This window comes from Microtus pennsylvanicus, chromosome 1 (assembly GCF_037038515.1).
Source record: "Microtus pennsylvanicus isolate mMicPen1 chromosome 1, mMicPen1.hap1, whole genome shotgun sequence".
Lineage (NCBI taxonomy): Eukaryota > Metazoa > Chordata > Mammalia > Rodentia > Cricetidae > Microtus > Microtus pennsylvanicus.
The window spans coordinates 141,547,551-141,570,392 of record NC_134579.1 but is presented as its reverse complement, the minus strand read 5'-3'; the positions used below and the strand labels follow the sequence as shown (position 1 = coordinate 141,570,392).

Sequence of the window (22,842 nt, the reverse complement as noted above, 5' to 3'; positions counted from 1 at the left end):
CAGCCTCCCAAGCAAAGTCTGATAAGTGTCACCAGGCTCAGCTGGGTCCCTGTGCTTGGGGCACCCACCTCTAAAGAGGTCCAGATGTCCCCTGTGTTCCCTGGCCTGTCCCTGGCTCCAGTTCCCTACAACTAAACTCTTAGTACCACAGGTTGCATACATGACCGCCTGCCTGGTAGGCCCCACCCTAGTCCCCTCTCTAGGTCCAGCAGCCTTGAATTTCTGCCCTTTCCTTGCTACACAGCCTAGCGGGCAGGACTGGCACTCCACGGTTCCCCTCTAGATACATCTCCGCCTCCCAGGTGGGCCAGGGGACAGTCCCCAAACAAGGGGCTTGAAGGACAGCTGGCAGAAAAGAAACTTCACAGTGGGAAGAAAGTAGCCTGTCCTCGACAGCAGGAGGCAGCATAGCCACCCAAGCCCCCACTCATGCAGGGAAAGAATGCCACAGTATGGGGCGCCCTTTTCCCAGCACCACCCTGGCCTGACCAAGCACAGGGCAGAACCCTGGAAGTCGGCACTTCCTTTCAGTTCTCCACTCTGTGTGGTCCGGGGCAAGGAAGGGGCTTTGTGTCTCTAGGCCTCAGGTTTCTCATCTGTGAAGTGGGCACGACTTCTGTGGGCTGTGATAATAAAGGGGCTACAGAGTGCCCAGGTTCGGGAGCCGCTCTCCGTGTATGCTGTTGCCAGGGGAGCCGCGCCTGGTAAATGGGTCAGCTGTGCTAGCCCTAAGGGCCAGCCCCGGGCTGGATGGACTCATCCCTTTGACAACCTCAAGAAACAGGTGCCAATCTGGCCTATTCATCAATGAGGAAGCCGAGGCCCAGAGAGATGAAGTCACTGACCCACGGTCACACAGCTGTGCCCCAGACTGGTGGAATTCTTTCTGCCTCCTCCCTCCCAGCAGAAGTGCGCAGAAACCTGGTGGGAGGATTGCTCTCCACCCCTTCCTGGGTTCATCCAGTCTGAGGTACCCAGTACTAGAGAGCATCAGGCCAGGCGCCTGCTCAAAGGGCGGGGACACACGCCGGAGAACCGGCCGAGCGAGCGGGCGCCACTGGGCTCCAGCCAGGCCTGCGTGCGGCCACGGCAGGGAGCTGGGGCCGCGGGGCCACCACCAGGTAGGTACTGGGAGCCCTGACTGGGATGGGGGAGCATGAGGTGGTGGGCTGAACCGCTGGTCTGATCCCCAACCCTCATTACCCAGGTTCCTTTGCCCTGGGCAGACAGTATCTTTCCCAGCTCATCTCTGACTCCTCTGAACCTCTCAACACGCTGCGCACCCCACCCCACTGCCTGAGTCTCCTCAGAAAGAACCAGACGTCCCTTCTCTTCACCCCCGTGTTTAGCTTCCACATTTATTTACTTATGCTTGCTTTTGTTTTGTGAGAGGTCTCGCTATGTAGCTCTTCCTGACCTCAAACTCAGAGATCCCCCTGCCTCTGTTTCCTGAGTGCTGGGATTAAAGGTGTGTGCTACCATGCCGGGCAATTCCCTACTCTTGGATTTTAGAAATTTTCTGGCTCTGCTTGGTGGCTCCCCAGCCCAGGCTACATCAGCCTCTTATAGCACCCCCCTCCCACGCCCCAAGCTCTATACTCCCTACCTGGCAGCACAGTAACCCCTCGTCATCTGGCTATTGGCTTTCCTTCTTGGGGCCATGCCAGCTTCTCACTTCAGTGCCCACTCCAGTGACCCAGGGAAGCCCCCCGCCCCCAAACCTGAACTGTGTCTCTTGCCTGTCCAAGGTCACAAGGAGTCATCTTAGACTAGGCCAGGGGCCCCACCAAGCTGATCACTGACCCTTCCATCTAGGACCCGGCCACTGACGTCACGGCCCGCCATGCAGAAGAACTGCAATGTCCACTTCACCAAAAGTGGCCGGACCCCCAATGAGCAATACTTTTTGGATCCTGACTCGGGGCACCAAAAAGGTACGAGTTCAGTCTTGAGGGGGTGGAGCTGCGGCAAGAGAGGTGGGTGGAGTGGGTGGGTGGGTGAGTGCTGAATTTATGTGCACCTGCAGAAACAGGCTCCAGGGAGAAAAGCCACAAGAGCCAATGGTTGTGGCACATGCCTGTAGTCCCGGCATTTTCCAGGCTGAGGCAGGAGGATTGTTGCAAGTTCCAAGCTAGCCTGGGCTACAAAGTGAGTCTGGTCTTACTGAAAAGAGCTGAGACAGGGTCTCACTCTACAGCCCAAGCTAGCCTTGACCTCCTCTGCTCAAACACGGAGGTCAGCCTCCCGCGAATCTGACATCAGGCATCCACGGCCATGCTTGGCTCTTGTGGAACCCCAAAGGCTGGAGTGTTCACTGTGGGGGGAGGGGGAGCAGGGAACTCCCTTCTGAAAGTCTCCAGGAGGTGGGGGATGACTTCCAGAGGAATCATAGGTGGGAGGAGGGGAAGCCCCCCACCCCTTGAGTGTGTCTGAGGGAGTGGCTCAGGCTCCCACAAGGACCAAGGGGAGCGGGAGAGGAGCAATGACCTCCTACTAAAGATGTCACAGACTGCCGGGGTCTGACAGCTCAGGCCCACCTGCCTTCTCAGCCCCTGGCCTGTCCCTTCTCCATGCCACCTCCCTTTACTCCAGCCACTTCCTAGTAGATCCTCAGCCATCCTCACCCTAAGACCCCCTAGGGATGCAGGAAGTTAGTCTCAGGATTTGGGGTGCCAAGATGCACGAATGTCTGGTAGGGTAGTGTCCTCTCTCCGTCTCCCTGGGAAGCACGGACCCTGTGTGTCCTGTGTCTGGCCTCATCTGGGTCCTTCTTGCACCTCTCACTCCTGGAGCCTCTGGGGCTCCCACGGATGCTCCAGTCCAGCCTTACCAAATAGCACAACCTGGTTCAAACCAGTGTCGTCAGGGGGGCCGGGACCCAGTCCCATCACCTCCACTTCCTTCCTTCCAGGATGCTGTCGTCAGTGGTACCAGGACCCGGTGGCCACTCACGCCCACGGGCCCTGTCAGCTGCCCCCCAAGGCTCACTGGCAGCAGGCCTACCGCAGCCACCGGGGTGGCAGCAGCTGTCGCAGGTGTCCCCAGCCCCTCATTCTACAGAAACAGCAGCGGCAGCAGCAGCAGCGACAACCCCCACCCCTTCCTCCCAGCCCGCTGCGGCAGCGGCACTGTCCAGTTCGCAGGGCCCAGAAGGGGTCACCTGCAATCGCCGCTGCCCGCATAGGACCAGCCAGCGCCCCCCAGCCTGCCACCTCATCACCCACAGCAGTATCAGCCATGGCCAGCAGCGGCCCAGCCCTGCCCTCTGCAGCCGGTGCCCTCCTGGAGCCCAGCGAGCCCACCGAGGCGCGGCCTCTGCCTGCGCCCCCAGCCTGTGGCTCCTTCACCTCCTATGGCGCCGGTGCTCAGCCCAGGCCTTCCTTTTGGGGCTGTGTCCCCATCTGCCTCGCTTTTGCTCCCTGGCTAGTGGTGCCTTGGGCCTGTCCTCACTCTACACACACTGTGATCCCTGTCAGGAGAGGGTTTATCCCAACCCCTTGGTCTCTTCCGCAACTGCTGGGGACCCTGATTTCTGGGCCAGGCCCGTGCCTCTGCCCTGTCCCTCGGCTGGTGCCCTGCCTCTGCTTTCTCTTTTCTTAGCCCTCCCTCCATGGCTCACAAGGCCAGAGAGGCCGTGCGGTAGGAGGTCATGAGGACCTGGGGCAGCATTTTGGTCAGCTGTGGTGTTGGGGGGGGGCACAGATCGAGAGTGAAGGTTAAGGAAGATGTGGGGAGTGCATGGAGGAGGGGAGAATACTCGGGGATGGGGGACATGGTCACCTGGTGCAGTGGGCCACAGGAAGACGCTCAGTGAGGAGGTGACAGTCATGTTGAGGACAAATAAGACAGGCAGGAAAGGGGAACCTGGCTTGGAATGGGGCCATCATTAGGGCAGGGTCATATTAGGCACTGAGGTGGCCTGCTCCAGGGACAGTCAAGGTGAGATAGGCACATAGGCTTGGGGTGTCCCTCAGAGAAGGGGACACTGGGAGGAGGCAGCTACAGAGTCCATCAGGAGGAGGGAGGGGCTGGCTCATGACCCAGGTTTGGGGTGGCGATAGCAAAGGTGGGGACGCACAGCTGTTTCAGGACTGAAAGCAGAGCAACAGGAATGAGTGGGCACTCGTGGCAAGGTTGGGCATGTACAACCTTGCCATGGCGCCCGGGGCCGGGAAGTCCATTTCACACTCAGGAAAAGGAGGCTTAGTAAGGTGAGGCCACCCATCGATTAGGTATGGCTGAGGACGAGGTCCACCCAGGCCACTGTCACCTCAGCTCACCTAAGCTCCTCCTGGCTCTGCTACCAGGCACAGCCACACCCGGCAGCCCACTGCACTGACTTCCACGATTGGGGTCTAAGAAGTAACGCTCAGGGGGACAGGGTGCCCCTGCAGAGGGGACTTTGTGGTTCTTGTGCGCAGGGCCTTCTGGGATGAGGAACTTGTGTTCTGAATTGTTGTTAGACTGGGTCAGCCTCCTTCCCCTCCTTACTCCCCAGGGTCTTTGTCACAGAATGGACATATGGCTCACAGGCCTCGCTCAGTTCCTAAGTCCCTGTGAGGAATCAGGAAGTGTGTGATGCTTTTGGGGGGTGTGAGAGTACTGTAGCCTCTGCGCGGGCCTTGTGCCCCAAGAAAGGTCGAGAACCACGGGCTGAGCAGGCCTACTGATCTAGGGCCAAGAAGTCCAGATTCTGCAAATCTCTGGGTCAGGACTGGGGCAGAGCCTAGAAGGGGCACAGATGCCCTTCCATGGAGGGGCGGGACCTGAGTCACCTTGGGGATTCAGGGAGGAGAATGCTGGTGGCAGAGCAGGGCTGGCTCAAGGCATGGAGGGCACAAGGGATGAGGGAGGGTGGCACCTAAGCAGCCTCATTGACTCAGTTTCCCTCTCCCACCTCTAGACATCCTGACGGAGGATGATGTCTACTGCAGCTGTCTGGCTAAAACCCTGTGTCACGTGCCTGTCCCTGTGACCGTGGGTTTCTATGCTCCCTTCGGCTGCCGTCTTCACATGATGCTGGACAAGATCATGAGTGAGTGTCTGCTTGTATCGAGGGCAGGTGGGGGTGGAGGCAGGAAACACGGTTCCTGGTCCCTTTCCTGTTCTCCAAGTCCCATCCTCTCCCTGGCCCTTCTTCCCCACCAAATCTACTCTGAAGAACCTTCTTGAAATATACTCTGTCCCTTCCCCACTGCTGCTCAAGAACACTCCTTGCTCCCTAGTGCCCTAAGGAGAAAGTTTGGGCTTTTCACTAAGGCTGCAAGCCACACCCCTGCTTTTGATGCAAGCCCTGCACTCTGGTGGGGGCTGGGGGTGTCCCCAAGACCCCAAGCACACAGATGTACGCTGAAGACGCCAGCAGAAAGTTAGCCAGCTGTTGGACACAGCCTTGCCACGCTCTGTCATGGCTGCAGTTCAGCTCCTGCTGGCCCTGCATTGCTCCAAGCGTGCAGCGAGAGAGGAGATGAGGACCCAGAAAAGGGTGCTCTGAGTTCCAGCCCTGGGCTAGGTCGTGGGCGAGGCGACAGTTCCGTTCACTCATCACATCCTGTCCCAGAGGACTCAACACCCATTGTTCAGATGCTGCCAGCACCTCCTTGGTGCTTGGGGATGGAGGGATGGCCCTGCCCTCTCTGAGAGACACACGCATCTGTCCTCAGTAACACCTAGAGTGGATTCCTGACCCAGTCTAATCATGGTAGGCTCCCTGGAGGAGGGACAGTCAGCCAGAGAAAGATGCAGGCTGTGTTCCCACTGCCTTGTCTGGTCTGTCACTAACTCATTCATTCATAATCCATTCATTCACCTTGTTTCATTCATTCGTTTATCCATCCATTCATCTCCTTGTATCTGGGTATGCCATTCATTTGTCCACCTATCCATCCATTCCCCGTTAGTATGGGAAATGGATGGATGGGACTTCCAGGCTGCCTCATCTTCTTGCCTGGTCCCAGTTCTTTCCACCTCTGTCCCATCCTCTCTCCAGGGAGGTCCCTACTTCTGTCCTCGACCTCCCAGTCTCTCTCTCCACGCCTCCCACCTCCACCTTTGTGCCCTTGGGCCCAGCCCCTCCCTGCCATCTCCACTAACTTCTTAACGTCTTCCTTCCCCTCCCCTCCCCCAGCGCTGATGCAGCAGGAGGCCGCGCAGCGCGAGAGCGAGGAGCTGCAGCGCGTGCAGTGGCGACCGCGGCGCGTGCGCGGCTGGGGTGTCCCGCAGCTGTTGTGGTTCCTGGTGTTTCTGCAGCCAGTGATCACCGAGCTGCACCTGAGGCGCAGGAACGTGCGCTTCCTGTTCATCCGCTTTAGCGCCTGGCAGTACGCAGGCACCGACAAGCTGTGGGCGGGGCTGGTGACCACGTTGTGCGAGGGCATACGCCACCACTACGGCGCGCTGCCCTTTAGCGTGTACTCGGTGCTGGGCAACAAGCCAGGTGGCCCACGCGAGGGCCTCTGCCAACGAGAGTGGCACTGCCGACGCCGCGTGTGCTTGGCACTGCTGGCGCTGCTGGCCGCGCTGTGCCTGGGCGTGGGGCTGCTGTACCTGTCGCTGGGGGGCCATGCGCCGGGCCACTCGGGTCGTGGCGTGCTTAAGGCTCTGGGAGGCGCAGCCACCACGCTGTCGGGCTCGGGGCTGCTCATGGCCGTGTACTCCGTGGGCAAGCACCTGTTCGTGAGCCAGCGCAAAAAGATCGAGCGTCTGGTGTCGCGTGAGAAGTTCGGCAGCCAGCTGGGCTTCATGTGCGAGGTGAAGAAGGAGGTGGAGCTGCTCACCGACTTCCTGTGCTTCCTGGAGATCTACCAGCGACGCCGGCTGCGCGTGGTCCTGGAGGTCACGGGGCTGGACACGTGCTACCCGGAGCGCGTGGTGGGCGTGCTGAACGCCATCAACACGCTGCTGTCCGACAGCCACGCACCCTTCATCTTCATTCTGGTGGTAGACCCCAGCATCCTGGCCGCGTGCCTGGAGAGCGCGGGCAACATGAAGGGCACGGCAGACAACGGCTACCTGTTCCTCAACCGCACAGTCACGCTGCCCTTCTCCGTGCCAGTCATGGGCCGTCGCACCAAGCTGCAATTCCTGCACGATGCGGTGCGCAGCCGCGACGATCTGCTGTTCCGGGAGCTGACACGCAAGCTGCAGCCGCAGAGCCAAGGCTCGGGCGCCGGCGAGGGAACTCAGCTGCTGGCGGTGGAGACGCAGGCAGACGGGGAGCGCACGCAGGGTCGCGTGGACGCGGAGGCTGCGCGGCACATCCAGGAGGCGCTCTGCTGCCTGCACGACGAGCACGACTGCTTGTACGAGTACGTACCCGACAACGTGGTGTCCATGCGGCGCATCGTCAACACTGTGCCCATCACCGTCCGCCTCTTGCAGCAGCAGCAGCACCAGCAGCCGGACCGCGTGGGACCCACCCCGCGCCACGCTGTGGCTTGGGTGGTGCTCGCCAACCAGTGGCCTTGTCGCCTCAGCTGGGTGCTGCAATGCCTGGAGGACCGGCAGCAGGCGGGGGGAGCGCCCGAGGGCCGCGCACGTCTCTGGGACGTCTTCTGCGACAATAGTCGCGAGCTGCACACCATGACCAAGGCCTTGCAGAATGTGCTGGACCTGGATGGCGACCCCGAGCTTTTTGAGCGCTTTTTGGGCACTGATTTCCCATTCACCGTGGCCGAGGCACAGAGTTTGCTGCGCTGTACGGTCAACCTGGACCATTCCATCCGCCGCCGCATGGGCCTCATCAGGGCTGTCAGCGCGCTCAAACCGCCCAGCCCGCCCAAGTCCCCATCCCGGGATGATCCCCAGGCCAGTCACCGAGTCAATAACACCGCAGGGACATCCCAGGTGGCCCATGGATCAGGACACAGTAGAGAGGCACATTACCCTGGGGACCGGACCGGCAAGCCAAGGCCGATGGCCTAAAAGTCCTTGAATTTCAGGGGTGTAGAGGCTGCTTGGGTTTGGAATGGTGAATACCAGCAGCCACGGGTGGCAGCAACATCCCACCTACCCTGATGAGAGTGTGAAGGCAGGGCTAGGCTCAAAACCAAAGGGGTTTGGGATGGCATACACCCTAGTGACTTTGGAAGCCAAAGGGCGGCGGGTAGTAGCTTCCTGGAGTAGGCTGTTACCGCACCAGTGTCTGAGCCAACAGAGGGGCCAGTGAGGAACACAGGAGTCGAAAAAGCAATAAAGGAAACTGTGGAAAGCCAGGAGGGCTGGCCTTCATGTCATGGATTTCTGGCTAGGTGAGGATGCCACCTGCCCCAACCAACTTCCTGCTCAGGGAGCCAGGCCTCTGAACTGCATCCTAGCAACTGATGTTGGCATCCCAGGTGGTAGGAGGCTTGCGGGGGTGGTGGGTGAGGCTGCGGGGGCAGGGGAGATGAAGGGCAGACGCCAAGTTGACTCAGGCAAAGGGGAGCACCCAGGCCTCAGGGGATCCTAGGCCTTTGTTCCCCACACCCTAGCCTGCCCTCTGTGGGCAGAGCAGGAACTGACATTTCCCAGGGTGGAGCCTGTGACCTCACCAGGTGGCTCCACCCCTCAGCATGTTGGCTAAATAGGCCTCAGCCAGATGGGTGTGTGGACTGCCTTCCCCAGATAGGCAGGTAACTGTCCAAGAGGAACTATTAAGGATATGCCTGTTTTACGAGTCACGCCGGGGTCACTGGCTGGGGCTGGTTACTGACCGTGAAGCCACGTCACCAGCAGGGAAGTTGAGGAACAGAGATTGAGACATGAGGGGAATACAGAGTCAGAGAGCAAAGCCAGGTGGGACTTTCCTTTCCTGCTAGCATGATCAGAGACCAGGGATGAGTGTCACTCCTGTGGGTGGCTCCTGAGTCCTCAGTGGTCAAGCATGCTACACTCAGGCTGGGGTCCCTCATCCACTATAGTGTGGAGAGAACTCAGCCCTGAATTACATAGACACCTGCGGTCAAATGGATGACTTTGTTTTGTGGTGCTAAGGATTTATGAGACCCTCCTGCCTGATAGACAAGCATTCTCCTACCGAGCCACATCCCCAGCCCCTCACTGGGGGATTCTAGGCAGGTGCTCTACCACTGAGCCACACCCCAGCCTCTCACTGGGGGTTCTAGGCAGGGGCTCTACCACTGAGCTACAACTCCTGGGGGCTCTAGGTAGGAGCTTACTGATGATTTACACTCCTGACCAATCAGTGACTTTTGAGCCAGGACCTTGAGGACTAAGAGGACAGTACCCCTCACCCAGGAACCAAGAGCTCACCCACTCTCAGGCTGTGTGGTTCATTGGTTGTTGGTATTGGCTTCACATCTCTTAGGTCTCGGGCTAAGCCAGTCCACCCCTGACCTCCTTGGTCTCTCACGATTACTGGCTGAGTGAACACAAGTCGGAGGGTCCCTGTAACTGTTAGGAAATGTGTCTTTCAGCCTCGTTGTGGCTAAGCTCATGTTTGGAGTTCCACATAGTGGCACAAACCTTTCCTCCTCCCAGAACTCCAGAAGCAGAAGCAGGCAAATCTTTGAGAGGTCAAGTTGGCCAGGGCTGCATAGTGAGACCCTCTCTAAAAAATAAATTAACTAAAAATCTATGTTTTAGAAAATGGCTCTGCAATCAGCCAGCCAATAACGGCATTTGCTGTCAAGCCTGACGACCAGAATTAGACCTTTACCACCCAGAGTGGGGGTTGGCAAGATTGCTGCTCTTGCAGGAGACCCATCTTTGGTTTTCAGAACCTATGTATGTCAGGTCTACTGTGGGACAGTGGTCTTGTACCCTCTTGTTTATACTGTATTGTTTTAATAAAACACCAATTGCCAGTAGCCAGACAGCAAGTATAGGCAGGGCAACTAGAACAGGAGAATTCTAGGACGAGGTAAGAGTCAGTCTACAGTCGTCACAGAGGAGGCAAGGCGAGAACGCCTCACTGATAAAAGGTACCAAGCCATGTGGCTAACAGAGACAAGAATAATGGCCTAATTTAAGATGTAAGAATTAGTTAATAAGAAGCCTGAGCTAATAGGCCAACCAGTTTATAATTGATGTAGACCTCTGTGTGCTTCTTTAGCACTGAATGACTGCAGGACTGGGCAGGACAGAAATCTCAGTCAAGAGGTCCCAACCACTTCCACCTGTTACTTCAGCTCCAGGGAATCCTATGCCTCTCTTAATCCGTGACCACCGCTCTCACACAGAAGTACAGTGAAGCCACTGTATTGACAGGGCCTCCTGACTCCACCAGGTCCCACTGATGCACAGGCTGTGGGGGCCAGATGTCTCCCCTCCCATCTGCCAGGATGCGCTTGATTCTTCACAAGGTTAAGGCTGGAAGAGGTGAATCCCAGGATCAGCCAAGACCACCCTAACTGGAGCAGGAGGACCAAGACCACAGGAAGCTGAAGCATTTGCTGAGTGCCACAGCCAGGGTTGTTTCCTGGGCAGGGCTCCCCTTACGCAGCCCAGACTGACCCGTAGCAGAGATGAGCTTTAGCTTGCGAACCTCCAGCCTCCACCTCTTGGATGCCCCACTCCATCCTGCCTACTCTATCTTGAGACTGTGTGTCTGCTAAACCTAAACCCAAACAGAATGTCAGGATTCAGTCCCCCCATACACCACAGGGCTTCGGTGTGATCTCACACAGGCCAAGGAGCTGGCTGCCACCAAGCAGAATTCTAAGAGCCATGTGTATCTCTGCTACTGCAATGGCTGAGATGAGAGCCTCAGTCTGTCCCACAACCAGTGATGTTTGTAGCCCTTGGGGTTCACTGCCAGCTTGCAGGGGTGGTGTCCCTGACACTGTGGAGAGCAGCTGCCCCTCCAGCTGAGCTCCAGGAAGTCTATCAAGGAACATTTCCTGTGTTAGGGTGTCAGGGTCACTAAGGCGGGTACAGCTTCAGAACCACTAAACCAGGTGGGCATGGCACTGCATACCTTTAATCCCAACACTCTGGAGGTAAAGGCAGGCAAACCAGTCTACAGAGGGAGTTCCAGAACAGCCATGGCTACACAGAGAAACCCTGTCTCAGAACAAAACACAACCAAAACCAAGGACAAATGGCTGAGTTTTCAGAGGGAAGAATTATGTGACCAGATGATCATCTCCAGCCTGCAATGCCATGGTCCTGGAATCCAGCTCTCCAGAGCTGACACTTCTGCTCTGCAAGGCTGTGGCAACAGTGACATTGTTTCCTGCATATGGAGATTCACTCCAGTCCAGCGTCACAAGGTCAGCCCTATGGCTGTATCCACATTCTCTTCTTTTCTTTGGTAAGAGCCAGGCTCTTGCTGCGTTTCCCAGCCTGGCTTGGAGTTCCTGGGCTCCAATAAGCCTTGCATCAGCCTCCTGAGTACCAGAGACTACGGATGGACGCAGATGCTGAGGGTGAAACGGCATGCTTGGTGGGTACTGTACCACCGAGCCACACCCCGGCCCCCAAATTCCCTTTCATAAGTACCCTTTGCATGCTAGTTGGGGCCCACCCTAAGGGACTCCTTTTCATGTGATCATCCCAGAAATGAGCTCCTGGGACTTTGGGCCTCAGCATTTCTCTGAGACGGACGTCGTCTCTGCAGCAGTTGGGAAGGACCAATTTCTCACGCCATGTTGAGAGCTGGTACAAGCAGAGACACAGCCGAAAACAGGAGGAGCCCTGCCCAGGCCCATGGAGGATGAGTACAGGGCCAGAGCTGCTGAGACTTAATACACTGACCATAGTCCCTGAGATGGTTGGGGACAATACTATTAAGACCCCACCAGGCAGGCTTTCCCCAGAACCCAGAATGCCTCAGCTCCTCCCCAGCCTAGCCCAGAAGGGGCCGGTAGCAGGGTGGCTGTACTGGTGTCTTCTGCGTACTTAAGGGATGGGATGCAACAGATGGTGACTTGTTGGCAGTGGCCTCTGTGTGTGGCTTCCCAAACAAGTGTCCATGTCCAGTGAGTCCTAAGGAGTGGTGACGTTGTCTGCAGCAGTTGGTGACAGAAGTACAAGCCTCTAGTGTTTCCAGAGAGGCTTCTGTGCTGGGGACATAGCTCAGTAGATTAAAAAAGTTTGCTGTACAAGCCTGAAAACCTGAGTTCAAATCCCAGCATCCATGTAAAAGCCAGACAGTGTAACATGGTCGCCTGTAACCCCAAGGTTCCTATGAGGAAACTGGAGCAGACAGAATAATCTCCAGTTCCTGGGCCAGCTACCCTGCTGAAAAAGATCCTGACTCAAATCAAATGCAGTAGAATCTACCCGGGGCTCCCTCTGATTTCCGTGAGTGTGCCATGGCAGGCATGCACCATATTCAAACACTAATTTGTACACACATCCATGTGCCTAAAAGTTAGGTTTTTTAAAAAATTTTATTTATTATGTATACAATATTCTGTCTGTGTGTATGTCTGTAGGCCAGAAGAGAGCACCAGACCTCATTCCAGATGGTTGTGAGCCACCATGTGGTTGCTGGGAATTGAACTCAGGACCTTTGGAAGAGCAGGCAATGCTCTTAACAACTGAGCCATCTCTCCAACCCCTAAAAGTTAGTTTTAAAATGTCTCTGACAGATACAATTGTGGGGTACAGAGGACTCCCACGTTTTTTGTTTGGTTTTAATTTTTTGGGACAGGGTTTTGCTGCGTAGCTCTGGATGTCCTGGAACGTAGTCTGTAGATCAGGCTGGCCTCAAATTCAGAGAAGATCCGCCTGCCTCTGACTCCCTAGTGCCACCTAGTGAGCTACCACACCGGGCAATTTTTAGTGCTGCTGATCAAGAATGACTCCCAGGTTTAGGACACCATGAGGCTGCAGCCTGTACCCATACAGGCAGGCGGCAGGCGGCAGGCGGCAGGCGGCAGGCATTTCCTATATATGGCTCCCCTTACTTTTCACTTCCGGTGGTGCCCAAGACTGAACCAAGGCCACATCCACGCAAGTGAGTACCCTGTTGCTGAGGCCTACCTGGCCCCTCACTGATAGAGTCTAGGCCAGGGCTCACTGTAGGGCCATATTATACAGACCCATATTTCTACATGGTATGGCAACCAGAATTTCAGGCCACAGTTCATGCCTGCCACACAGGTGGTCACCTAGCCTTTCGAGACAAACTGACACCATCCTAAACAAAGGGTCAGGATACACTCTGTTCCTTCTTTGTAATTTGGGAGGTCACCTGGGAAAGAGGTGTTAATTCAGTCTATGTGACAGAGCAGGCATAGGTAGGAAGACGTGACAAAATGGGCACAGAAAGGTGTGGACGTGACCACATTCTCCTGGTTACCTAGGAAACAGAATGCTAATGAATTTTCCCCATAGTTTACATTTTTGTATAAAAGCTGTTTGGAGAATGAACACAGGTGATTTTTCAGGATGTGAACTCAGGACTTCATGAGGGATCCCTGAAAACTCCCTCCCGATAAAGCCATGTGAGTTGTGTCTTTATTCCCACGACTTCTTGCTGCTCAGAGAAATAATTTATGGTTCAGGCTGGTCCCTGACCACAACATATTGGCGCCTAACATGTGGCTGATCAGTGAACACCCCAAAACACGGAAGTGACCAGACATATGGAGAAAACGTGAGGAACCCATGAGAAAAAATTGTACCACAGGTGGATACGTGAGTAATGAGTGCTCAGAAATAGAGAATAAAATTTAAAGAAGTATAGAGAAGCAAGAAAATCAATTCGGGAGTAAAAATTTGTAAATAATAAGTTGTATGTATATAAAAATAAAAACAGTATTCCACTAAGTTAAAACACTTTCACTTTCTAGGTCACCCAGGGTGGCCTGAACTGCGACCTCCCTTCTCAGAATCTTTGGTGGCAGGGCTGACAAGCCTGTGTCACGGACCCAGCAGTGCTCTGGTGTTCTGCAGGGGAAAAGCTCTCCTAAAGATGGTCCACAAGCCAGGCAAGTGCTAGTGACAGAGCAGGCTGTTCACAGGCCCTGTGTGCACCCCTCCCGCAACAGATGGAGCCAAGAAAGGACAGGCTGGACCTGCTATCTCAGCCACAGAAACACCTTCACCTGACACCTTGGGAACCTCCAGGCTGGCTGCAAGCGGGGGAGAGAATGAGCGGCCTTAATGTCCTGCTTGAGGTGTGGATGGATAAGAGGAAGTGGAGAGGTCTGTCCAGCCTTCTGGGTTTCCTTTGGGGACACCAGCACCAAGCCAGCAGAAACTCTGTGACCACCCACCCTGTTTCCCGCCTGCCGGGCAGCAGAGCCCAGCACGAAGCAGAGGCAGATGGTGAACCCAGCTCCCGTTTATTAGAAAAGGAGTGACAGCTGCACCAACAGGAGTGGCCCAGCCCAGTCCACCCTCACCCACACCCATCCACCTACCCACTGCCCACTGTTGTAGTGCCTGCCAGGGCGCAGGGTCCCCGAACTCCACTGCTGCGTGCCCAGCTCCCTGATAGAGTTTATTGCACTTAAGAAAGAAAGCTCTGTTCCTGTCAGCTGGCCCCACCCCACAGGGGCTAGCAAACTCCACCACCACACTCACCAGCCAGGTCCTGAAAGGGGCCAGAAGGCCATCCTACATCTGCCCTGCCTCCTATCCCTCCCCCAGGGCAGGCTGGTCAGTGGGCCATCTAGGACTGGGGCAGCCTTGTGGCCAGTGACCCTGGAGAGCTCCTCCTGTCCTCTTCTCCAGTCCACTCCAGCCCCAAGCTGGGGAGCTGCAGACACATAAATACGTGCTCGAGTCCGGAAAGCCACTCCCAGCCCTGTGCCCCTTGTGGCTGTAGTGTTCCTTGTAGCCAGGCCTGAGATACCCCGCCTGGTTTCCTAGGGGACCAGGCGGGGAGTCAGCAGATCCTTGGGGATGGCTTCAGCTCATCACAGATCAGCCGGAACAAAAGAACTAGGGGAACAGAGGTGGGGATGGTCAGAACAGGCTCCTAGCTCTTCCTCCCCAGTTCCCACAGACGTCACCTACTTACAGTGTCACAGTGTGTCCCGTGGGGCCTCCTGACTGGCCTCTAATAGCAGTTCCTCCAGCTTGCTGGCACCCTGGGGGCGGCTCAGTGCTGTAGACAGGAGGTGGCAGCTCCCTCAGAGGCAGGTGGGGCACAGCCTTGCCCCTCCAGACCACACAGTCCCCACCCCAGGGAGACCTCTGGGGCCCAGGGTAGGAGCGGACAAATTCTTTTTCCTATCCCTTTACGGGCCATTCTGAAGAAAGGGAAGCTGAAGCCAACCCATGGGTAGTGTTTCTTGATGGCCTATCCTCCGCCTCTCACTCTTCTTACCGTGCTCCAGGCTGCAGCTGCCCCCCTTTGTCTCCAGCCCTGGGGGTGGTTCTGGGGGCAGTGCCAGGGCAAACTCAGGCTTCAGGCCGTTGGGAAGAGGCTGCCCTGCCTGAGATGGCTCCGGTGGGGGCTGAGCCTCTGATGACTCTGGGTGCTGGATGTCCATGGTCTGAGATGGTGGAGAGGCAGGTGGGGAGGGAGGAGAGGGTGGAGGAGAGGAGACAAAGGTGGGAGGAACAGGGGGCTCTGGCCTCTCAGGTGGACTCTCCACCCGGGTGACCACAAACACCTTGTGGCCTCGGCCTGGGCTGGAGACAGAAATACGCTGCTCAGTGGGGGAGGAGGGGCTGCCTGGGGGGCTCTTAGCCCCAGGGCCTAGGGAGTCCGTGGAGGGTATGAGGGCAGGGCAGGGGGCTGAGGGGCTCTGGTCAGCGCCACCCTCGTTCCTCTGCTGGTCAGGTTGCTTTTCCTCTTCTTCCTCCTGGTCAGAGTCTGAGTCCGAGTCTGAGTCAGGGCCAGGTCCGGGGCTAGGGGCCCCATTCTGCGCCCCCATGGCTGGCAGGTCCCCAGGCTCTTCCAGGGGCTGGGGTGCAGTGATGGTGATCTCGGGCATGGAGGCCGATGGCTGCAGTTGCTGCTTCTCCTCCCGCTCTCGCACCAGCACGAAGTTGCGCTTGCAGCCGTTCTGGATCTCAGCCAGCAGTGCCTTTTGCGTCTCGATGAAGCTCTTCACCTGTGGGACCCGGCCTGCTAGGGCTCTGTGTGGCCTCTGCCCCACCCTGGTCCACTTACCCTCCCACCTGCCCTGCCCAAGACAGCACTGGTACAAAGCAAGCACCCTCACCGCCTCCTTCTTGGGCTCTCGGTCCAGGTCCAGGCGAAGCAGGGAGTGGTTCACCTTGAGGGCCAAGGACAGTGCCATGAGCCCGCCTGTCTTGATCTCGTTCTCCCGGAGGTCCAGTCTCAGGAGGCGGGGGCTCTCGGCGATGAACTCTGCCACGGCCACGGCGCCTGGGAGGGGGACCGCAGGGGCTGGCCATGGGCCCCACGCCTGGCCGCTGGCCGGCCGCCCTGTCGAGCCCCGCTGGCCCCTGCGCGCCTGGCCCGCATCCTACCCTCGCATGTGAGCTTGGTTGAGGCCAGGCCAAGGCGCAGCACGCTCCTATTGCTGATGAGCCCGTTCTTGAGGTTGCGCACACCCTCATTCCCAATGGGGTTGTGGCCCAGGTTCAGTGTCTCCAGACTCTGTGTGTGCGGCTGGAAGGGACAGGGAGGGTGAGGGAGGGCCATGATGGAGGAAAGGCCAGAAAGGTGTGTCAGGACAGGAGCCAGGAAAGGAGCCCAGGCTCGCATCCTTTTCTCTGTTTGTTTTGCCTCTCAGAGCACAGTCCTACCACAGGTCTGGGAAACTCAAACCCTTCCCATTCCGGGTCTCCCCAAAGCCCACACTGCCCACTCCCTACCAGAGTCCAGGTGGCCCCCATACCCATAGCCTGTCTCTGAATGGCTTTAAGGACCCTGAAAGACAGCCTTTTTGTAGGAGGGAACCTGGGCACTGGGCACAAAAGCGCCCCTCCCCTAGTATCTGCTTGAATGATTTTACATATTATGTGATAATAAAAAGACTAAAAACTTGCCGAGCGGTGATGGCACACACCTTTAATCCCAGCACTCAGGAGGCAGAGACAGGCGGATCTCTGTGAATTTGAGGCTAACATGGTCTACAGAGCAAGTTCCAGGACAGGCTCCATAGCTACTGAAAACCCTGTCTTGAAAAAAACAAACAACAACAACGAAGAAGAAGAAGGAGGAGGAGGAGGAGGAGGAGGAGGAGGAGGAGGAGGAGGAGGAGGAGGAGGAGGAGGAGGAGGAGGAGGAGGAGGAGGAGGAGGAGAAGGAGAAGAAGAAGAAGAAGAAAAGAAAGACAGACTAAAAACTAAAAACATACTGCTTCCCGTTAGGTCAACATATTAAGTTTGTGCAAAGCATTGTCCTGCGTAGTTTGCTACAAAAAGCCAATAAAAGAAACAGGGCCCAGCTGGGCAAGGTGGCGTACGCCTTTAATCCCAGCACTCAGAGGCAGAGGCAAGTGGATCTCTGAGTTCTAGGCCAGACTAGTCTACAGAGATACCCTGTTTTGGGAGTTGGCAGGAGGAAGGGGAGAGAAAAAAGAAAGAAAGAAAAAGAGAAAGAGAAAGAAAAGGAGAGAGAGAGAGAGAAAGAAAAGAAAAAAACAGCCCAGGGCTAGCTAGCCAGCCCAAAGATCCAAGTTCTATACCTGAGATATGTATACAAGGTAGGAGAAAACTGACTCCTGTAAGCTGTCTTCCAACCTCCACGTGCAAGCACATATACACACACACAAAGAAATAAATGTAGTAAAAAAATTAAAAATAAAACATGTACTGGGGCCAGGTAGGATGGGGCCAATGAACAGGGCCCCTGGACTCACCAGTGCCATGCCCAAGAAGGCCATGCCTGTGTGCGTGAGCTGGTTGTTCCACAGCACCAGGGTCACCAGACCCTTCCTCTGCTCCTTGAGACCCTCGCAGATGTAGGCCAGACCTAGGGGATACAGGCGGTTAGCACCTCTTCCACCCTGGAGAGCATCTCTGCTCACACTGTACCAGTGAGACCCAGAGGACTCTTGATCCTTAGGTTGAGATTCTCCTGTGCAGGCTCCCTAGCAGGGCTGTCACTGTCAGAGGCATATCAGTCTGCCCTGTCAGCTGTGAGCCTGGGAGGCAGTTCTGGGGCAGGCCACACCTGTGCCCAGCATCCCCAACCCCCAAGCACAGGGCTGGACACAGAAGGTGCTGGGCGACAGTGTGGACAGGCGCACCTGAGTCTAGCACGTGGTTGTTGCGCAGGTCCAGGATTTGCAGGGAGCAGTTGAACTTGAGCAAGTTGCCCAGCTGGGCTGAGTCCTGCAGGCCGTTGAGCTTATTGTCTGCCAAGTACAGCTCTCGTAGGTTCATGTTCATCTTCAGAGCTGTGGCTGGGGAGTGGATGGGAGTGAGTGGCCAGCCCTTGCCCTGAGTCACCTGTCCAGCGGCAGGCCTGTGGACACAGACTTACCCAGCAGCATGAGGGGCCGCCCGGACAGGCTAGCATTTTCTAGGTGCAGCACTGCCAGGCTACTGCGGATGCGCAGGGCACGGGCCACAAAGGGTGCAGAGTGGTCCAGCAGGGGTGTGTTGCGGGCGTCTAGGTATTGCAGGCAGCTTGTCTGGTGGGGACGAGTCAGGAGATGGGTCATTTAGTAGTCACAGTTAGCACCTGTGTCTGAGTTCCCTGATTCCTGTTGCGGGGACCCTCCTTCCCAACAGTTCCATTTCCTTCCTGCCCCAGTCTTTGCAAAAAGGAGTAAACAAGGGCTGGCGACAAGGCCACTTTTCAAGAGTCATGCTAGGGAGGAGTAGGAAAGCAGGAGAGATGGGCCTAGGGTAGGTACCTCCCCACATTGTTTCCTACCAGCCTGTGAGGTACCTACCTTGCGCATCATGTGGGCAGCAGCCTGCCAACCCCGGGTGCCAATGTGCTTGTTGAAAGAGATGTTGAGGTGGGTGGCCGACTCGTAGTACTCAATCATGTCAAAGAGGGCTGAGGCACCCTAGGGATAGACATGTGGGCTTGGCCTCAGGTCAGATGGTCAAGGGAAACACATGGACTGTGCCATAGGAGGAGTGCTGGGCAGGCCAGAGCCCCAGAATGACAGATACACCCTAGATGACCCGGGAGGGTGGAGATCTTCTACATCATTCAGGAACACGCAGCCCTCAGAGGCTGCAACTCTCCAGGTGCCTCTCAGCCCTGCAGCGTGACAGCCAGGAAAGCTCCTGGTGGCCACCTTTGCCCCTCACTCAGCTCCACAGGCCTCACCTTCAGGGCCTCGGGATCACCCTGGTTACATCAGATACCCCTTCTGTTCTTCATGAGGCCCTGTCCTTGCCCTCTTCCCTACCCAAGCCTCAAGAGAGTCTAGGAGCCTAGTTGCAGCCGGATTCTTACATCTTCATCCAAGTTGGTCTGCTCCAGGTCCACAACCTTGAACTGCAGCCTCTTAAAGACCTCCTCCAGAGCCTCACAGGTCTTGTAGTCAAGCTTTTCCCCTGGGAAGGAACAGGTACCTTTATGTGGAGAGTCCACACTACCACCAGTCTATCTCCTGCAGAAGCCACCGATCCCTTGGGCACTCTGTTCTCCCTGGGGATACACACCTTTTAGATCCAGGCAATTGATGCGTTGCTCAAGGTCCGTGAACTCCTAAGAAAGCAGGATGGGGCTGGTCAAGGCAGGTAAGACATCCCAGCAACTGGGGTGGTCTGCCAGTGGGGCAGTCAAGCTCAATGGGCTCTGCCATGCCCTTCAGTGAGATAGTATCTAAAATAGGATTGGGCAGGGCAGCTGGACAAAGGCCTAGAGGAGAACAGGAGCTGGTTCTGAGCACACAGGGCATGAGATAATCTGCCTGGAGCCAGGGAGCCGCAGTCCCGGCACTCCAGCTAATGAACTGAGAGTGAGGGTATCCATCATCACTGGAGAGATGTCCAGACTCAGGGAAGTCTGTCCCAAGGAACTGAGATAGGCAGGCTGACAGTCACACTGTGGCTCTCAGCTAAAGACAAAATAGCACTGGCTCAATTGTTTTTCCTGCCCCTTCCTGTAGGGCACATCTAACCCACAGACATGTCAGGTGCCAGTCTCTGGGCTTCACTGTCACTCCAGGGTTGAGCACTGTGACAAAGCCCCAGGACAGACAGGCTAAGGCTGGCGTGACAACATACTTGGCCAGTAAGGAGCAGGTCCAGTCAGCCTTCATCCTTGCCTCAGATGCCACACAGAGTGGCTCTTTCCCTGAGAGGCACAAGCCCCCACTCTGCTAACTGCAGAACAGACAGAGTCCAGGAACACAGACAGAACATTGACCCAGGCACCCCAAAGGACCCACTTCTGAGCAAGCAATCTTTTCTACAAATTCTCTAACAGGCTGAGGATAGGAGCCTCCTAGGACTAGGGGGAAAGGGAAGAAATGAGAAGTTAATTTTGCTTTCCATGTCTATATTTAAACTCTTTTTCAGGTGTGCGCATGCGTGCACGCACACATCACTGTGCACACAAGAAAAATTTAGTCCTCTTCCTCTGTCTACTATGTGGGCTCCAGCTGGTCACACTCAGGTCGACAGGGTCTCATACAGTCCAGGTTAACCTCACACTCAGTAGCTGAGGATGACCCTGAACTCCATCTTCCTGCCTTCACCCTCTAGGTGCTGGGATGATGGGCAATGCTGGTTTATGTTAGCTTCCTAAACAGTGGGGAGTGCATATCACTTCTGAGGTCCAAATTTGGGTTTTTGCTGTTTTATTGTTTGTTGAGTCAGACCTCAATATGGAGCCCAGACTGATGCTTGCTCACCTTAGAATTCACACTTTTAGGAATGAATTTTGGAGTTCAGACTTGAATAAATTGACAAGATGACTTTTTTCTGAGGACAGAATTTCTTTGGGGCTAACAGAGCCAGAGGTTATCACCTAATGTGATTCTGGATCCTTGCTAATTTCACAGCTAAACGAAGGATTTCTACAGCTGTGCTTACACAGGCCCTGGCTGGGGAGCAGGCTGAGCAGACCCCAGGGCTGTGCTACCTACACACTCACAAACACACATGCACGCAAGCATGCACAGGTGCTGGTGAGTGTCCCCATCCTTCATACCTGCAGCTGCCTGAGGAGCTTGGGGATCTGTCGGCAGTTCAGCTTCTGGCAGGCCTGCCTGTAGGCATTGATCACTTCATCCACGGTCACGTTTTGGGCTGTGGGCAAAGGAGCAGGCTCAGATTCCACAGGCCTTGCTTGCTGCCTTGCAGGGCCTTCCATCCATCCCTCCTTCCCAACAGCAGCATGACAGAGCTCCGGGTCATGGGCATCACACACAAACTAGCACGGCCCTCTACAAGGTGCTGGGCTGTCAGGCAGTCATAGAAACATAAACAGCTCAAGACTTTTGCTTAAAACCCCTCCCCTACCACATGGTAGCTGGGCACGGCCACCACCAGGTCCCCAGCAATGCCAGCACAAGGCCAGGCTTAGGGATTTGGCTCAGTGGGTGCTCTGGTTTCATTTTCGTGACAAACATCCTGACCAAAAGCACTCCTGGGGTTATTCTTGGCCTCAGCTACAGGTTATAATCCTTTACTGCAACAAAGTCACACAGGCAGAACTCTTGACAACTGCTCACTCCGCACCCGGAGTCGGGGAGAGAGAGGCAGATGGACCTATGCTGCCTGCTAGCTTCCTCCTGCTTTACAACACATCTCAGGGCTCGCTCAGTCAATAAACCATGTACACATTCAGCATGGACTTCCCATCCTACCTCAAGTGACAATAAAGAAACCCCCAGACATGAACACAGCTCCACTTGATCTGGTGATCCCTCATCAAAACTCTCTTCCTCAGACTAACCCACACGGTGGGTGGTCTAACAACCTGAGCGGATCCCTGGAACCTACATGGTGGAAGAAGAGAACCAGCTCTCCCAGGTTGTCTTCCAGCTTCACATATGTGCTGGGTACAAGTGACACCCCCAAAACAATATAAATAATTGTTTAAAAATTATTTTAAAAGGTTTGTTTTAGAGTCAGGCGGTGATGGCGCACGCCTTTAATCCTAGCACTCAGGAGGCAGAGGCAGGTGGATCTCTGTGAGTTCGAGGCCAGTCTGGTCTACAGGCTAGTTCCAGGACAGCCAGGACTATGCATAGAAACTGTTTCGAAAAACAAAAAAAAAACCTTTTTTGTTTTGTTTTTCAAGACAGGGTTTCTCTGATTTTTTTAGAATGCTACTAAAGAAACAGAAGCAACTAAGGCACATTTGATTATGAAAACTGCCAGATTAAACCAACCTATATATTTTAAAAATGTCTTGACTTAAAAATTTAAGGACGGATATGAGAGCAGGGAAGAATATATCTTTTTTGTTTGTTTGTTTGTTTTTTGTTTTTCGAGACAGGGTTTCTCTGTGGCTTTGGAGCCTGTCCTGGAACTAGCTCTGTAGACCAGGCTGGTCTCGAACTCACAGAGATCCGCCTGCCTCTGCCTCCCGAGTGCTGGGATTAAAGGCGTGCGCCACCATCGACCGGCTGGAAGAATATATCTTAATTAAGGGAGCCATTTTGGGGTTGGCAAGAGGCTTGGCTCTAGAGGGGTTCCCAGGTGTCCACAGGGATGTCCCCAGCTAAGACCCTGGGCAGTGGAGGAGAGGGTGCCTGAACTGGCCTTGTCCCGTAGTCAGACTGATGACTATCTTGAATATCACCATAGAACCTTCGGTCCAGCGACAGATGGAGATAGAGACTGAGACCCACATCAGAGCACTGGACTGAGCTCCCAAGGTCCAGTTGAAGAGCAAAAGGAGGGAGAATATGAGCAAGGAAGTCAGGACCACGAGGGGTTGGTCCACCCACTGAGACAGTGTGCCTGAACTAATGGGAGCTCACCAAAGCCAGCTGGACTGGGACTGAACGAGTATGAGATCAAACTGGACCCTCTGAATGTGGCTGACATTTGGGGCAGACTGAGAAGCCAATGATAATGGCACTGGGATTTGTCTCTACTGCA

The 22,842-nt window shown here is 55.6% G+C and overlaps 2 protein-coding genes across 3 annotated transcripts in view; one reads left to right on the top strand and one right to left on the bottom strand.

Moving 5' to 3' along the window:
* Positions 1-1,843: 1,843 nt before the first annotated feature.
* On the top strand, positions 1,844-8,327 carry Nkpd1 (NTPase KAP family P-loop domain containing 1). The gene is made up of 4 exons (XM_075958676.1): positions 1,844-1,934; positions 2,912-3,361; positions 4,904-5,035; positions 6,128-8,327. The coding sequence occupies exons 1-4, from the start codon at positions 1,844-1,846 to the stop codon at positions 7,921-7,923; spliced, it is 2,469 nt and encodes an 822-aa protein (XP_075814791.1). The 3' UTR covers positions 7,924-8,327.
* A 5,893-nt stretch (positions 8,328-14,220) lies between these two features.
* Positions 14,221-22,842, bottom strand: part of Ppp1r37 (protein phosphatase 1 regulatory subunit 37) — a 41,998-nt gene continuing 33,376 nt past the window's right edge. For both annotated transcript variants that reach the window (XM_075989740.1, XM_075989735.1), the window contains 12 exons: positions 20,942-21,039; positions 19,447-19,492; positions 19,238-19,338; positions 18,720-18,839; positions 18,305-18,455; positions 18,069-18,224; positions 17,679-17,791; positions 16,342-16,483; positions 16,071-16,237; positions 15,227-15,959; positions 14,918-15,004; positions 14,221-14,838 (listed from right to left, as the gene is read on the bottom strand). In XM_075989740.1, coding sequence (XP_075845855.1) covers positions 14,922-15,004; positions 15,227-15,959; positions 16,071-16,237; positions 16,342-16,483; positions 17,679-17,791; positions 18,069-18,224; positions 18,305-18,455; positions 18,720-18,839; positions 19,238-19,338; positions 19,447-19,492; positions 20,942-21,039 — 1,910 coding nt within the window. In that variant the 3' untranslated portion in view covers positions 14,221-14,838; positions 14,918-14,921. The remainder of the gene's footprint in view (positions 14,839-14,917; positions 15,005-15,226; positions 15,960-16,070; positions 16,238-16,341; positions 16,484-17,678; positions 17,792-18,068; positions 18,225-18,304; positions 18,456-18,719; positions 18,840-19,237; positions 19,339-19,446; positions 19,493-20,941; positions 21,040-22,842) is intronic.

Coding starts and splice junctions, on each gene's coding strand:
- Nkpd1 (XM_075958676.1), top strand. CDS start 1,844: ATGCAGAAGAACTGCAATGTCCACTTCACCAAAAGTGGCCGGACCCCC. Junction 3,362..4,903: donor CTTCACCTCCTATGGCGCCG/GTGCTCAGCCCA, acceptor TCCCACCTCTAG/ACATCCTGACGGAGGATGAT. Junction 5,036..6,127: donor GATGCTGGACAAGATCATGA/GTGAGTGTCTGC, acceptor CCCCTCCCCCAG/CGCTGATGCAGCAGGAGGCC.